Source organism: Pavona decussata, unplaced genomic scaffold (assembly GCF_977016875.1).
Source record: "Pavona decussata unplaced genomic scaffold, jaPavDecu1.1 SCAFFOLD_93, whole genome shotgun sequence".
Lineage (NCBI taxonomy): Eukaryota > Metazoa > Cnidaria > Anthozoa > Scleractinia > Agariciidae > Pavona > Pavona decussata.
In genome coordinates, this window is record NW_028145510.1 from 1,693,340 (window position 1) to 1,710,898 (window position 17,559).

Below are 17,559 nucleotides of genomic sequence, written 5' to 3' on the forward strand. Positions count from 1 at the left end.
ACTAAATTGCTTTTTCTCAATGATACCCATGCAATTCTAGTTGTCTATATCCTATCCCACACTGAACTGCATATATATCACTCGGTTAGCTATATGGGTAATCCGGGCCCTTTGCCTAGTTACTTCAATTTATATATTATTATATTATTCTTACTTTAATTTGAAAACTTCCGCGCCGTCAATCAGCGATAAATCGAATAAAACCCCACGGAAACGCTGTTTCATCTCCTGTATTGGTCCCGTTTTTGGATTCCATTTATGGTAATGATGACCATATTTGGGTAGCACAACACCGTATTTTCAAAACTATTTTGCGAAAATTTCTAAAAGTGCTGTAGATTGTTTTTCAGTTTCCTAAGGCTTCCAGTGATATGCCTAATAGCTAAGCACTTCAAATCGAAGTGGTTGAAAAGTTCAGCTCAAAATGTCGGAATTGCCTAAGAGAAAAGTCATTTTGCGAGCCAAATCATTCATTGAACCTGAGGTTCAAAACCCGTTCACATACACTTTGCAGCTCACAGTTTTGGATAAACTAAAGGTGAGTTGAAATACTTTTAAAGGTTTTCCCTAGTTTAATTATTTTAGAGACGTAGAAAAAAATTCCTGTATAATTTATAAACGTCAAAAAATTCGTTAGAGTAAGAAACTATATAAATACCTCGAGGAAAGAGCAACAGTACATCCTACGTACACAGCTGGAAGAAAGTAAACAAACTAACCGATCAAGATCTCTTCTATACATGGTCGGTCGGCCTTCTTTGTAGTAAGCCTCAAAATATACGTTTTTGTAATTGTAGGGTGTAAATTTGGTTTCATTCTGAGAAAATGACGTTTCAATTGTCCTGCAATTGTGTAAATTGCGAAAAATTCTGATCTTTTCTAAATTTACTAATAATATGTTCAATGCCTTTTACGACCCATTTATAATTAGCTTACTGCAATGTCAAGTTTTGAGTTTTTACTAAGCCCCTATACAGATGTTCTTTGGATTCATCACACACAATTCCATAGGGGATGAGTGCATGATGAGTTCAGAGCAAGAGCAGCTATGTAGGAGCCTCCTTAGAGGGAATTTAGAGTATGTTGGCCTTATCAGGTTTATATTAGCATCTCAGAATTTCAGTGAGGAACGCAGGTGTTCAAATCTGCCCTCTCGATGTAGATCATGCTGTTCCCTTTGAGGCCCAGTCTGCAGAGTGTGTTGATGAGATCGTGCACACACGCAGATCAGTCATTTTCTGAAAGAAATAAAATAGGCATTTTCTGAAAACTTGTGTGTGCATTTGCCATGTTCTGCAGACTGGCCTAAGGCTGATTTGCATGTTACGCAAACACAAGTACAAGCTGAGGATTCACTCTTGCAAAGGGCTAAGGCTCGAAACATCAGCAGTTGAAGGTCTTTATTGTGGCCACCGTAAAGACATTCAAGTGATGATGATGTATTTACTTTTAGTCATCAACTCTGTTGATAAACCAACTCATTCATTTCTACTCCCGACCGACACAGCACTGCAGTCTCTTTAGAAATTAACCCCCTTATCCACAGCACAAGAGACCCAAGTGTAACTCGTTCAATCTTGAAAGCACAAATGCAAGGTCAAGAATGTACAGGAGAATTGTCTTTAAGGCTGGTTTTCACTAGGACATAAGCAGAAGCTCCAATTCCCTTAAGCAAGTGAGAACACTTGCGGTATAAGCATAAGCATAAGCACAAGTTCTTTCCAGTTTATGCTTATGCTTATGTCATGTTATGTCGCTGTTTTTACCAGTGATAACAGGGACAACATAAGCACAAGCACAAGGCGGCATATAATTCATGGTAAGCAGGGCAGTCAACCGTTTTGTCCGCCATCTTGCTTAACATTGAGGGGGGCTGGTATCGAGAATTCCGTCAAGAAATGGTTTTCTGCGCGTGCGTCTGTTCTTATGCATATGTAGCTAGAGTTCTCACTTGCTTATCCTTACACTTATGCTTATGTCCTAGTGAACACCTTGTCTTCAATGAGCTTGCAGAGCTCAAGCTAGTGTCATTGTTAATTGTATCATTTTACTCACCTTGTTTTGTATTCCCCCTCCTCCTCTTATCTGGAAATTCCGATTCACCTGACCAAAAAAGAAAAATATATGCTGGAGCCTCTGAAATATAACAATGATGAGATAAGAGAGGAGACAGGTTCACGGGACCGGTATATGTCAGAAGTGTTCTTGGTGTGCAACAGAGTTAATGATCTTTTTTTTACTTTGCCTACACTTTCATTTCAGGTTGCAGTTCTTACTTTCACCCTGTTTCCCATAAGGCTTCTGTGTCTGATCCTGCTTGTTTTGCTGGCCAGTTTAATAGCAGCACTAACAACTGCATGCATGAAAAAGGAGGAAGAGCCTGAACCCTTGAGGGGGTACAGAAGGTACTATTTTTACTACAGGTTCAGATCATTGACGATAATAATAATGGGGTGGAATAAAGTATTGTTGTTGTCGTTGTTGTTGTTAAAGCAATGTCCTTCACATCCTCAGAGACCCAGGGGCAGTTAGTCGGGTAGCAGGGATTTTTGTGGGCAAAAGTTTATTGCAAGAATGGGACAAGCCCCTGGGCAATTACTCTTTCAAATATTTTTCTGGCCAATCAAAATTGGGGAATTCAAATGCTTTTGGATCTGGTTCAGTAAGAGTAATTGCCCAGGGGCTTGTCCCATTCTTACAGTAAACTTTCACCCGCAAAAATCCCTGCTACCCGACTAACTGCCCCTGGGTCTCCGAGGATGCATCCTTCATGATCTGTGCAAGGTACTACAGTATCATTCAAGATCATGGTAGTGCATGATCATTCAATATCTTTAGGATCGTTGTGCAGGAACCATAATGATCTTTGCAAGTATTTCAAGGATCATTTGCAAGACAGATACTGCAAATTCTAATCTTTAAAAATTGTGAGTTCTGGGAAATATCCATACCCCTCCACCCCCTTCCCAGAAGAGATTACAAATTCCAGGAGGTGAGGGAGTCTCAAAGACCAAATACTTTAAAGGAATGTGTGAAGCTTAATTTAAATTTCCAGAGGAAAGGGGGTGAGGGAGCTTAGAAAATAAAATGATCCTTTTCCTCTTTTTGATTACATGAATTTGAAACATTGATTCTAGCTAGCTGGGGACGCTGTTTACAAGTACATCCTAGATTTAAGAGTACATGAACTAGGTTCTTAAATATATAAGCAGCTTGACTTCAGTAAATTTCCCTGGTTGGGGAGCAGGGATGGCGCAGTGGTGAGAGCACTCCCCTCCCACCAATGTGGCCCAGGTTGGATTCCCTGACTCGACGTCATATGTGGGTTGAGAATGTTCTTGGTTCTCGTCTTTGCTCCAAGAGGTTTTTTCCGGAGTACTCCAGTTTTCCCCTCTCCTCAAAGAACCGACACTTCTAAATTCCAATTTGATCTGGAAAGTGTCTCCAATAAGTGCTCTGTGCTAAATACATTGACACTTACATAAAGTGATTTTATTTTTTTCTCTTTAGGATTATGAGAAAACCATTACGTGGCATTGGACGAGCCATGCTATTCTGCATGGGTTTTCATTGGATCAAAGTTAAAGGCAAACTTTGTAGCTCGGAAGAGGCTCCAATTCTTGCTGTAGCTCCACATTCATCTTTCGTTGATGCTCTGGCGTTAGCTGTCATTTGCCTGACCTCTGGTGTTTCTCGCAAGGAAAATGATTCAATACCACTTATAGGAGGTTTGTTGACATTTGCTCTCTCAGTGCATTTTTAGTTACCAAAAGCTCTTTATGATGAACCTATGGTTACAGAAAATTTAATATGCTTCAAAAACTCATTAATAATTCATTGACCTATCAAATGGTTGATAAAACATCACATGCAGTGGTTTTATATCTGATAAAACCTCCTCCTTATTAGTAATTGCAGTGTTTAATGTTTTTCTCGTATGCTAATTTCCAACGTTCACAAAGGCGTCATTGTTATGAACTCTGTAGACACGCTTTTCCAGGAATGTTTTTGAAGCCATTCAAAAAACTCGCAGCATTTGTTTTATCGGGTCTTAAACCACTAAATCCCGATAAAACACTGCTGCTCGTGTTTTAAACATTACATAAGGTCAGGTGTGAGAATCATTTGTACTGAATATTTTTAATCCTGTCAACCAGGTAAAACAGAAAACAGTAAATTTGCTGTTATATGTAGGGATGGAATTAACCCATCAAGCTGCAGGTATAAAGTGTTATGTTTCCTATTGCCCATCTGACAGTACATTACTGCCAGTAAATACTTTAAACTGGTGACATTTCAAATAAAAAGACCCACTAACTACGTATTATTTTATAACTCAAATATACATAAATTACAACTTGTAAAGTTATATTTTAAAAAGTACTAACTGGAAATAAAAATGGCCACTGAAGGCAAAAATTTTATTTTATTTTTTCAAATATTAATCATTATAATTCTCTATTATCTACAGCTTGTATTCGTGCCACTCAGCCTGTCTATGTGTCAAGAACAGATCCAAATTCACGAAAAAAGACAATTTCAGAAATAAAAAGACGAGCAAATTCTGGTGGAAAGTGGCCCCACATAGCGATATTTCCAGAAGGTTAGTTGAAATTTATTCACATCATCCCTGGTGAATACTTATACATGATTTCTGCTACTTCTCTCATTCTGAACATTTACGTTTTCTTTGCAGGAACTTGTACAAATAGAAAATGCCTGATCACATTCAAACCAGGTTGGTTAAGTGCTTTCTATACAACTGTTAGACTGTCGTTGATATTCCCATTTTAGTGGCATTATTTGTAAAAATGATATTGTATCATGATGTAAATAGCCTTTAAATTTTAATTTATTTGTTTGTTTATTTGTTTTATTTTTATTTGTTAGTTATTCTAAACTTGACTTATCTGCTACTTAAGCTAGGAGCCTGTAATAAGCTCCAGGTCCTCGAGTATAAATGAAGTTATGTAGTTATGTTATGATACTGGTAAATAAATTATCTTTAGGTAATAAAAGTACTTTTTCCATACTAAAGTCTTATAGTATAACAGGAGAGGCAAGCATGCTGTTTCAGGATTTCCACTATGCACAAATTAGATTTTAAATAGTTCTAAGTGGGAATGTGGTGGTTTAGTGGTTTAAAAGAGCATTCATGGTTATCAGATCTGGAGATCAGTGCTCGAGACCTGAGGTTCTACCTTCATGATATTAGGGAACTTTAAAGCAACAACAACAATGACAGAAATGGAAATGTGACATGAACATACATTTTAATGTTATTTGTGCTACTTTGCAATAATTATTTCAACTCATTCAACTTGTACATATTAAAGGCAAACTTTCCAAGAACCAAATTCCTAGGTATGGTTAATTGAATTAAGAAAGAGAATGAAAAATTCACCATTGACTGTTCACGTTCTCCACAACACCTTGAATTTGGTCACCTCACTTTTTGTTTTGCATATATGGGATAGCAGAGAAATGTGCGAAAATATAAAACGCACGTGCAGAATGGTTGCTTTTCCTCATTAAACCTATTGTTTTGCAACATTGTTGCTGGCGTTATCGTTGCTTAAGTTTCCTACATGTATTTCTTTAGACAAGAAACTTTGCTTTTTTGAGGGTACAAGTGACACACTGAGAGTGCATGGGAATGGGAGGAGTGGTATTTCTCCTGTGGCTTTGGTGGACTTTACCCTTTTTTACGCTTAAATATAATGTAGTCAAATTCATTTGTCACTAGATTTTAAAAATAATATTAATAACATTGTCCTTGATCTGAGTCTCTTTACATGTTGGTCTTTTTGATAGGTGCTTTTTATACTGGATGTGCAGTGCAACCAGTGGCATTGAAATACCCTAACAGATTGGTAAGTGATAAACCGGATTGTTACATTGTTACACCCACTCATCGCAGCAGTTGAGTTAATCTTATGATATAGTATCTGATAATAGTTTTGTTTACCTCCATCGAATGAATTCAAAATAAGTTTATGCATTAATTTCATTTTTATTGTGATTGTAGGACACTGTGACATGGACTTGGTCTGGACCAAGTGCGTAAGTTACCATTGCTCTTGTTAAAACAACTAGTGAGCTCCAAGATTGTCGAATTATGTCATTTTTCCAACCTTGTCTCAATGCCCACTGACTGGTAAACGGAAGCTGAGAAATGCTTGTCTTGAAAACCTGGGAGAGCACCTACTAGGCACGGCAATGATTCCCTCAGTTGTGTTTGCCTTCTAAATTAATGAATAATCAACCTAACTAACCTTAACTTCAGTGTAACTTTTTTAGTAACATTCAGCATGCCATTAGTTCTTAGGGTCTAAAGCCTGCTTTTTACTACTCCCAGGAGAGCTTTGATTAGTGGACCACCTGACCAAATGCAGCTAGAAGAAGGGGTAAATACTGTCGTCAATCCCAAAACTGACATGAGAATTTACTGCCGCCCTTCAGCCAACTTGTGTGAAAGTCCCATAACATTAAATGTTAATTTATCGTTGACAAGCTAATTCTAACTTTAATCACTTGATTCAATCTTTCATCTATAGACTTACTCTTCTTTGGCTAACGTTGTGCCAGTTTCACAACTATATGGAAATAGAGGTACAAGTTTATTTGCCACGTAAAATATACACAATATAATAACTAACGTTGGGCAAATTGCATGATGTGAAAATTAAGGTTGTACTCACCTTTCAGGTAATAAAATCAGTGTTGGTGTCCTGAACATCTTTTCTCTCATACAGTTGTTTGTTAAATAAAGGGTTGGGAGCATAACCGACCTAAATGCATTTCAGATCTCATCACATTTTGTTGTTTTAGGTCAGATTCACATCCGGAGTTTTTCCATGTCATGTTTTGTCCGCTGCTTTTCACTTCATGTGCAATAAAAACCTGTGATTGTGGGCAAGATTTCTGTTTTTATCGCAAAACGAACCACGAAGCGTAAAACATTGGAGCAATGTTTCAAAACCTATGATTGTGGGCAAGATTTCTGTTTTTATCGCAAATTGAAGCAGGAAGCATAAAATATTGCAGCAACGTTTTAAAACCTATGATTGTAGGCAAGATTTCTGATATAACAATGTCAAAAAAGAAACTGGCCTTCCCTCGTCCACTTAGACCTTTCTAAAGTAATGAAACCTTGCTCCCTTACTATACCTTTAGTGGTGATTTCAGACTGTTTCTAGGTAGCTCCTGTGTCTTTTTTTACTGAGACATTATAGTGAGAGGTTATGCAATGTTGCACAGGTTTTTAAGGTATTTCTCCCAGTTGTTCCCACTTTCCTGTCCCCCCACTGTAGCGTTATTTTAAATTGCATTTACTGGGACAACTGTAAGTGATTATTTTAAGCCATCGCCTTCAGACAGCCTTACCGAAATGCTGCAATTCCATTGGACAGTTTGGGAATGGGTTATCAGACTGACCAGATCTAGAGTGCTGTTAGGGACCCTAAGTAGCGGCGATGATTACGACTCCAACGAGAACTTTAGAAAACAATAGTGTTAATTGGCGAAACACCGGTCCTGCACGTGTGTTATACACGTTGGTACATTTCTTTGTCGTTGCCCACAAACAGCAACGTGAAATGACCAAATTCAAGGTTTTATGGAGAACGTGGCCACACGAGGGTAGATTCTGAACTCGAAAGCCACCCCTATGAATTCAGTTCCTGGTTAGGTCGGCCACATTACGTAAATTATATTAGTTGGAATAGGCGCCTTTTGATATATTAAAATTCAGCTTGACAGTGAGGCCAAGAGGACACAAACAATGGAAATTAAATAATCATGTTTATTCCTTTCGGTTGTTTGTGTCCTCTGAGCCTAGATATCAAGTTGAATTTTAATATTTCGAAAGGAACCTATTATTACAAGTTAGTTCAGAGAATGCAAAATCAAGTTTAGTTACTACGGTCACTTTACCTAATGCCAGCCTTCAACCAACTTGTGCGAGAGGCGCATAACATGTGAGTGGCATGCCAATGCTAACTTTAATTACTTGATTCAATCTTTCGTCTATAGACTATGGATTTTCCTTTCTCTTTCTGAACTTGAAAGCTGCTCCTATGAATTCAGTTCCTGGTTAGGTCGGCCGCATTATGCAAATTAAATTAGTTGGTATTGTCGTTTTCGGTAACCTAAAAAATTAATTTTACGTTTTCTGAACTGTTTTGCAATAATACCAACTAATTTGCCTTGCGTAATGTGGGGTATCTTTGCTGTCTAAGGTCCCTATTAGTAATACAAGAAATATTGCATCGGACACTTAAAAGAGAAAAATGTGTAAGTGTATGTTATTGTCATTGTGGTCCATACCTCAGCTGATTTGATTTCTCTTTTCTGTTTTAAGCTTCTGCCAGTATACAAGCCTGATACTGAGGTACATAAGAAATCATTCATTCAATCAATCAATCAATCAATCAATCAATCAATCAATCAATCAATCAATCAATCAATCAATCAATCAATCAATCAATCAATCAATCAATCAACCAATCAATCAATCAACCAACCAACCAATCATTCATTCATTCATTCATTCATTCATTCATTCATTCATTCATTCATTCATTCATTCATATATTCAATCAATCAATCATTCAATCAATCAATCAATCAATCAATCAATCATTCATTCAATCAATCAATCAATCATTCAATCAATCATTCATTCAATCAATCAATCAATCAATCAATCAATCAAATTTATTTAAACACGTAATATTAGTGAGCTTGAAGAGGCTCGTTACAAAAAATTACGTGTATCTACCAATGAAAAAATCTACAACAAATATGTATCAATAAAATGTAAAACCTAAAAAGTCTACAACAACAAAGCATTTAATAAAATCTAAAGCTAAAATAGATAGAAGGCCTATGATAAAGATCCAATCAATACATTGCGTCTAAACTTGCTCTATATATATTACATATATTTTTTACATGTTCTGAGACCAATCCTTAACCCTTTTCAATATTTCCTTTTCATAATTGCGCTTTTTTTTTTTTGGGTCATCCTTGAGCTTACCTAAATTTGTAAATTTGTACAGCACGTAATTCCATCACGAGATGATCAAATGCTGTTTACAGTATGGAGACACTCTCCAGATCAAATTGGAATTTGGAAATGATGGTTTTAAAGAGAGGAGAAAACTGGAGTACCTGGTGAAAAACCTCTCGGAGCAAGGAGGAAAACCAGCAATGAACTCAACCCACGTTTGATGCCGAGTCTGGGAATCGAACCCGAGCCGCATTGGTGGGAGGCGAGTGCTCTCACCACTATGCAATCCCTGCTCCCCGCAAAATTTACGCGGCGGACTTGCCAAACCGGGGCGTGTCCACCTGACTGGACAAATAAAAGTACATGCCAACCTGAGGAAATAGTAATGTTTTGTGGCATTACCACTGGGGGAACCTGTAGTCGTGCCAAAAATAGGCCTTCTGTTTTCTCAGGCTATCCTTTGGTTGAGGAAACCTTTTCCCAATGGGCTTGTAACTTGACCAAGTTTCAAAGATTGCCAAGGATTGACCCTGAGATTTAAGGCTCCAGTTTTTGTCATTTGTAGAATGAAAATAGAAGTTTACCTATAATCCTATGGAATCTGTTTTCAGGAAATCCATGATGGGAAGCTCTTTGCAAGAAATGTCCGAGAGCAAGTTGCAAGGTTTGATAAATGTTATTAGATATTTTAAGCATTCCTGCAGGGGAAATCTCATATAGAAGTGATGCGTGTACCTCTTGTACCTTTTGAGGGTTAAAATTTGTGTTTGTTGCAATACCATCTACTGATGTTTATTCAACTTGACCACCTTAAAGTTATTCTCAAACCTAACCAACCCAAAACGCCAGCTAAAAATTTACAGGGAGATTAACTACTTACTAGAATTGTTTCCTTTCAGGGCATTGAAGATAACTCAGTCTACGCCCACAAATTACAGTGCAACGAACTCAACCTGGGCCACCGAAAAGACCGACACTTTGAAACTTAAAGAAATGTTCTCCTTTTTGTTTGCTTTATAAACTACCAAAACCAGACTCCTTTGTTGTAAACGTGACCTGTGATTGGCTGATCGGTTGAGTTCGTTGCTCTGTAAAACAACTTGAGGGGTTTCGTTTTATTTTCGACAAGCATCCTGTTCATATGGAAGTTCCTCCTATCGATTTCGCTAGCCTGGCCGGTCAGTTTGAAAATGGCATGCGAGATTTTGTAGAGAGTTAGCTCTAAAGACTCTTTAAAATGCACATTCTAGGAATGGTTTGTGCCCGCATTTTGAAGGAGTTCGAGCAACTAGCATTCACCTGAGCCAGTTCTTAGCTTGTGAAATAACCGGTCTGACCAGCGTAAAACTTGTTTTCTCTCGTTGCTGATGTAGAGTTTTAAATGTTCCTGTCACGGAACACACATATGAAGACACAAGGCTGATGGTTCAAGCATCGCAACAGAACTTGCCATCCATGGCTGGGCTGGTGGAATACCAGAAAATAAGCAACAAATTGAGGTGAGAGCTGTGTTTGCTGTTACACTTAAAATACATTGGGTCCCTCGAGTGTGTTGATTGTGTAACTTCTTCACTGACACATAAACCCCTTTAAAGTGAAGGTGAAGCAAATGGTAAATAGACAGTTGGACTAGCATTCTTTTGTGTTAGCCAGCTATCTTTATTTCCTTTTTCTTTTCTTGGAAAAAAAAGCCGAGACTTTATTGTGGCTTAGCTGAAAAATCGAGACTGCACTTTCGTGGTTGTTTTTAACGTACAGAGGAAGAGAGCTGTGTGGACAAAAATATGAATGGGATTTTTTTTTTCGATTCTTATACGAGTCTCGAGAACAACATTAGCATTTGATCAAGCAAATAAAAAAAATTCTATCATATAAACTTTAAAATCTGTCTTCGTGAAATCCAGTCCGGTGGAAACTTTGTCGCTCGACACACATGCTTCGCTCCTTGAGAAGTCGATTTTTTGGCAAGTCTAGCGACGTCTGAATTTGCATTTGATTTTTGTCACAGTATCAGAATTGACAGCATGAAAGAGCTGCTGAATAGGTTTGCTGTAATAGACTCCAACAGGGATGGACTGGTTGATTTGGAGGAGTTTGCCGAGTATCTTAACCTACCTGTCACTCGTCACATCAAACATCTGTTCTCCCTGTATGACAGGGTAAGTATTTACACTTCATGATTGCTAGAGCGGTTTTCAATTCAGTGTCGTAAAACCAAAACCAAAGTAATTACTCTAGCCAATCGCAACAGATGTAAACAACGCAACGAGTTAATCAGAATCCGAAGCAAATACATGTAACTGGCGCCAAGCGCGGGAAAACGCGGCGTGCGGCCAAAACACGATTGGTGTTGGTTTGGATTCCATTAGTTGAGAAAGTGGCGCGAGTTTTGTTAACCAATCAGAGCTTAGTAATGCAAAACCAAAGGAAACGCGAAATTACTTTCGACACTCAGCTGAAAACCGCTCTAACAATGTTAGTACATTAAAAGCACTTGTGGAGGCACAGTTTTGTAGTAGTCAGGGAGGCCAGTAAGCTTTGGAGAAGCTGGCCTCACAAGGAAATTAAGTATCAGGTTAGGAACAAAAGAAAGTCTCCAAGCCTTGTTGTCTTTTAACCATTCTTTTAAGGACGGTGGCTGGCCATAATATTCGACTGCCAGCCACTGATTACAGTAACAGCAAACCCACTGATGTAGTTTGCGTGTTTTTCAGGATGACTCCGGCTACTTGGATTTCCGTGAATATCTGATTGGCCTGGCGCTAGTGTCCCAACCAGCCAACTCTGAAGAGGTGATGCGGGTGGCTTTTGAAGTAAGTTGCCAGCAAACACTTGAACTGTATTTATAAATGCAGAAAGAGTGGACATTATTCTTTCATTACCAGAAGGTGTTAAACAGTATTTTCCTGTAGTGCTGTTTATTATTCGCTACAAGGTGATTTTAACTGTCGACGGCCTTATGGATCATGATTGAATCCTAAAGTGAGACCATTCCATCTTAAGCTACTTGGCAGTACTTCCCGGTGTTGTTGCCGATTTAATAATGCTGGACAAGGTGATTGCAGCTTTTAACCGGCAAATCTTTAAAATTGAAGATAGCAAAGAATTAAAACTCGGAAACACGACATGCCACGCGGTACGAACGTTCTTAATAGCGAGATTAAGAATCGCGTTTGAGGCAAACGGTAAACGTGAGATTCGCGTTTATGTTTTCTTGAAATAAAGAGTACAAAGATGAAAATAGTGCAAACTAATTCTGGCTTTTTATACTAACGCAAAACTACTCGATTTGACAGAGAAACTGAAAACAGCAAGCGGCAAATATAGGATAAATGGTCACGTGGTCACATCTCACGTTTTTGCCGTTTGCCGTAGACGTCATTCTTAATCCCTCTAATAACTCTCAACGTGTCGTCGCCAACAAAGATAGCTTAGGTTGCTCGTGGTAACTCCCGGTGAGGACGCGGAAGTCTTACAAAGTGTCTGATTTACAGCATATTTGTTCTCTTTTATGCTAGGCGTTTGATATGAACGGTGACGGCAGAGTGGACGAAACAGAACTGCGTCATATTCTTCAGAGCGCATACCCTTCCATAACAGACCTGAATGTGAACTGCTTGTTTAATCAGGTGGATGTAAAGCGCAGAGGAGCTGTAACCTACGGTGAGTGCAGGACAACATTTCAACTAATCTGTAGCCTGCTCTAGGCTTTCAGATAGTGGGTAGCGGCGCGAAGAAAACTGCTTTGCGAGCAAATCATAATTGGGTGAGGAGAGAAGGCGAGAGAACGTACGCTTGAACCCCCCCCCCCCCCCCCTAGTCTTTCTCGTTATTTCGCGCCGCTCCCTACTAGGGAACTTAAGCAATGATGACGGCAACAACAACGCCACAAAACAATAGGTGTAATGGGGAAAAACAATCGCTCTGTACGTGCGTTTTAAATTTTGGTACATTTCTTTGCCGTCTTCTGCAAAACCGAACAACGTTAAATAGCCAATTCCAAGGTTATGGGGAGACCTTGTGCTTTTTCATTTTCTTTCTTGATTTGAAAGCCGTTCGTACCAATTTTGCTCCTGGATTGTTCGGCCACATTATACAGTTTGAACGGGTTGGAATAATCGCGATGAGATGAAATAGCGTGGAGTGCTATTTAAGAGACGTTTTCGTTCGCGTTGCCTTCGTCGCTGTTATCTGAACACCTAGAGCTGGCTAACTGACTTGCGATCGGGTAAACTTGATGTTGCATTTGAACTTGGTTTTTCATTCGTGAGCAAGCGATGGTAGTGATGATTCTTTCTCGGTATATGTAGCTGAACGCGTTGGCTATGGTGTATTTTCTCTACCAGTTTGGTGTTTATTGACTAATCATTTGTGGAAGAGCGCGCTAGTCAAGTGTTCGGTGTACAATGTCCTAGTTAACTTGTGTCTGTCTCCGTCCAAGTGCATAAATTAGTAACAGAGAATTGTGTGGGACCTCCCAAAATATCGGGTGTAACCCTTTGATGGGCCGGGGAGTTCTTCTACTCCTATTTGTTTCTAGCCTGTAGTGCATGGGGAGCGGGACGAAGAAAAACAAATGGCGTGGGAAATACGGCATTTATTGTCTCGCTATTTGTTTGTTTGTTTGTTTGTTTTTTATTAATTTATTTTATTTTCGCCGCTCCGCACCATCTGAATGCCTGTAACAGGCTGAGTTATTTCATGCTTCAGAAACCGGGTTGACGGTGTGGGTGACCTGTGACCCGAATGTGACTTTAGCCATACTTGAGTTATGATTTATAGCAGATGTAATTAATTTACTCCGATTCTTTGCAGAGGAGTTTCGTGATTTCGCGCTGTCTCACCCGGAGTATGCTGTCCTGTTTACACAATTCAAGAAAGATCAAACGGATTCAGCGAGTGCGAACAGCAGTCCAGACCAGGAACACGTACAGCTGGAGGCTGAAGCATAAAGTCCGTGCAGCTTTTTAAAATAAATCTACAGGTGCGGGGAAGGGGGACAGCGGGGGAGGATTGGTTTGGAGGATTGGTTGGATTCAGGGAAGGGAGAAATAAGAAAAAATGCAATATAGACTAATATTTTGTGTAAGAGGGTTAGTTACTTGAGAAATTGTGGTGCTGCGTTGGTAGGGGAGGAGAAACAAATGTCTGGTTTTATCAACAGAGTTGATATTGGCCACCATAAAGAGATTCGAGTGCTGACGTTTCGAGCGTTAGCTCTTCCTCAGAGCGATTACGTCAGTTCTCGAATCTCTTTATGGTAGCCAAATTACCCATCAACTCTTTTGTTAAACCAAACATTCATGATATTTTGTGTAGTTCTGGCTTTCGCTGTAGGTACGGCTGAGCTGTAAATGAATATTATACTTTTTTAGAACCGGCTTAATCCAGAAAGTACCATGGTATATTTTCAATTGGCCAATATTTGGAAAAATTACAAGGTTTTTAACGGTTTTTTAGTGTGATTTGTAAAAAATTGCCAAATTTTTTCACATGATGTATCGTATGATTGCGTTGCCGGAGATAATAGTCATATTTGATTAAGAAAAATAAAATGGATTGGTGTTTAGGAAAGTCGTTTTTGTGCGAAAACACTCAAATTTTTCACAAATCGGCGGGTTTACTTGCGGGCTTATTTTCGTGAGTTTTTACATGACGTCCCTGCTACAGCTTTGGCGAAATTGATGGGATTAATAGACAAACAACAAACAAGTGGAGGAACGAACAAAACAGATAATGAATCGAGATTTCTCTTATCACAAGTAAACGGCCCTTGTTCAATTGGTATTTTTTTTTTTTTTTTTTTTTTTAGCTATTTAAGGTTTAAGGTACATATGGTACAGTCTCCTAGTCTTTAAGTTCTTGGGGAACTAAACATTTAAAACGTTGTAATGCAATAACGGTCAGTATTCAAAACAGAATGTGAAGAGTTGGTAGAATTCGTACATGAGGTTGGCTTCCTTACTTAAAAGTTGCAAATAGAATTGCTACAGTTGTAGTTCCGCACAGAATTATTTATTATACATGTAATACACTAAAGTAGAGACATCTATCCTAAATTTCGCTTAGGACGAAATACTCTTCGCGTAACTTAAGAGCACTATTCCGCAACACTTGCAGCAAAAATTTACCAAAAAGTTGTAAAATTTCGTACCATTTATTTTTGCTATACAGGTGTATAGCCACTGATATCCTGTAATATACTGGTAAGCTATTTGCCTGTACTGAAATGCTCAAAGGAAGATTTGGGGGAGAAAGAGAATGCACTGAGCTGATGAACTCAGAGTTAACTCAGGTGCTTTGGACCATTTTCGACCCCAGGACCTTTTGCGCTCGGTCATACTCAAAAGAAAAGAGGGCTGGGGTCGAGAATGCGTGTGATAGATCTTCTCGCTGCCGCCTGCACTCACCTGTGTCAGCGTATTTCTCTTTAGGCCCCTATGAAGCCTTAGGAGGATCTAACGATAGAGGAAGTTATTTATTTTTTAATGTATTCTGCGCCTTTGTAACGTAAAATTAGTTCGTGTATGTGTTTTCCATTTGTAAAGGACACAAGGCGAAGTGTAAAGAAGAATCAATTTGCGAAGTTCAAATAAAGCAACCTCGCTAATTTCCCTCGTCTTTATTCATTCACAACTGTCTAAATACGTGGGCTTTTATTTTAAGAGTAATCCTAATAAGATGGATGCATGTCCTTTATTGGATTTAACGTGACAGAAAAATAGTCCCCTCAGTTAAAGTTTCTTACCTCAGTAAATAAAGACATGTCATAAAACAAACTGATGACCCGACGGAACTTAAGCTGGGGTCATTAAAAGCTTATTCGTTTAATTAAGCCAGCTTCAACGTATTGACTCAAATTTAATCGTTTTCAGTAATGATTGAGTGAGTATCCATGACAACAGACCGAAACAACAACTATGGAGGCGGGCACTCAACTGTCCAAACAGAGAATATTGTCCCGTGGACAACCTTTATAGATATAAAAGGCCAGAGGCGTGAATAAATTTTCAAAGGAAAGTAACAAAAAAACAAAAGTGAAAAAGCGACTTGTATGGCAAAGCGAGCAAGGGCAATCATGAACGGCATCGGTGACGAAACTACAGTGCTGTGTTTATAGAGGCATTGAAACTGGGGGGAATATGGTCAGAAATATGCCCCCAGCGTCAACGAATTATACTTTTACAGCTCCGCAAAACCCGACCGAAATAAAAAGCGCTGTTTTCACAGCCGTCGGAGCGCTGGTAGTTGCAGTTACAATGGCAGTAACGATCATTGGCGATTGTTTGATTTTCGCTGCTTTTTTGTCCAGCACGAGTATCCGTACACGTGCGAACTTGTTTTTTCTGTCGTTGATAACTGCAGACATCCTCCAAGCCTTTACTGTGATGCCCTTGGAGTTAGTTCGTATCGTGGACTTTCCGTTGTGGCCGTTCGGAGTTGCGGCGACAAAAGTTTGGAATTCTATGTTTGTTTGTTTTGGCACAGCTTCTGCGAGTACTTTGGCGGCCATTGGTGTGGAGCGGTATCTCGCTATCTCGCGTCCTTTTTTTCATAGTGCTGTTATTATCTCAAATAAGGCGCTTGCTGGGCTATGCCTTGTTTGGTTTTACGCTATCTCAAGTGGCATTTTAAGCTTTTTTGCTTGGAAAACCCCGGACCACGCCGAAGCGGACAAGTCTGGATTTTCTATTTCCATCTGCTACGGTATTCCACTGTTAATTTTCGACAATCTCGTACCATTGATCACCTGTGTGATCACATACACCCTCATATTCCGAATCTCGTTAGATCACTCGTACAGGTTGGGTCTGCTGTGTGGCTGGACTTTGGATGGCCACAGGTTACGCATTTCAAAGGACAGGAAGACTCTCAGGACTCTTAGCCTTCTTGTAGGCACGTTCACCGTGTGTTCTCTACCATTTTTCGTCTTTCACGCCGTGGACAGTGCCTACGAAGAGGGACTTCCTTATCGTCAATATGCGAGTTACATCGTAAAGTGGATGTGCTATGTTAACTCCGCGTGCAACTGGGCATTGTACAGTTTTCTCAACCAGGAGTTTAGAGACGTTTTGTTTGCTGTGTGTAATAAAGGCTACTTCCGTATTCATTCAGCGTTATGTTTTACGAAGGCTAACCGTGTGGCACCACTTTGAAAGGCGCGAGTATCGAGTTAATTTCTCAGTTTAAGCTAATTTCTGGAACAATGGAGTTAGAATACCAACTTGAAAAATTCACGTGGGTCTGGGTCGCTCGATTTCACTTACCCACGAGAAAAATAGTCGATCACGTTCAATTGTCTGAGAAACATGCAACTCAATCAGTGCTTGATCAAGAATCATAAACTAAAAGTTATGCGACAAAGTCATGGCTATCTGTTACTCCAGACGGCTACAGCAAGTCAACACTGAATATTTACGGCGAGAAGGGAAAGGGGGGATTGTACAAAACATCTTAAATGCCATTTCAAATTAGGAAAGGTAAAATGTCCGCGTTGGTGTTTAAAAGTAAGGCTTTGTCCGGCATTGTATCAGTTTACTGTTTAA

At 39.2% G+C, this 17,559-nt stretch overlaps 1 protein-coding gene across 1 annotated transcript; it reads left to right on the top strand.

The window, feature by feature from the left end:
* Nucleotides 1–309: 309 nt before the first annotated feature.
* Nucleotides 310–15,623, top strand: LOC146473537 (lysophosphatidylcholine acyltransferase 2-like). Its single transcript, XM_085118205.1, has 15 exons — nt 310–538; nt 2,263–2,405; nt 3,511–3,728; nt 4,472–4,603; nt 4,697–4,738; nt 5,815–5,873; nt 6,029–6,063; nt 6,558–6,612; nt 8,363–8,392; nt 9,625–9,677; nt 10,387–10,512; nt 11,022–11,172; nt 11,728–11,826; nt 12,532–12,676; nt 13,829–15,623. Exons 1-15 carry the CDS (start codon nt 425–427, stop codon nt 13,963–13,965), a joined length of 1,539 nt encoding a protein of 512 aa, XP_084974331.1. The 5' UTR covers nt 310–424; the 3' UTR covers nt 13,966–15,623.
* The last annotated feature ends 1,936 nt before the right edge of the window (nt 15,624–17,559 follow it).

Coding starts and splice junctions, on each gene's coding strand:
- LOC146473537 (XM_085118205.1), top strand. CDS start 425: ATGTCGGAATTGCCTAAGAGAAAAGTCATTTTGCGAGCCAAATCATTC. Junction 3,729..4,471: donor TTCAATACCACTTATAGGAG/GTTTGTTGACAT, acceptor TATTATCTACAG/CTTGTATTCGTGCCACTCAG. Junction 11,827..12,531: donor TGATGCGGGTGGCTTTTGAA/GTAAGTTGCCAG, acceptor CTTTTATGCTAG/GCGTTTGATATGAACGGTGA.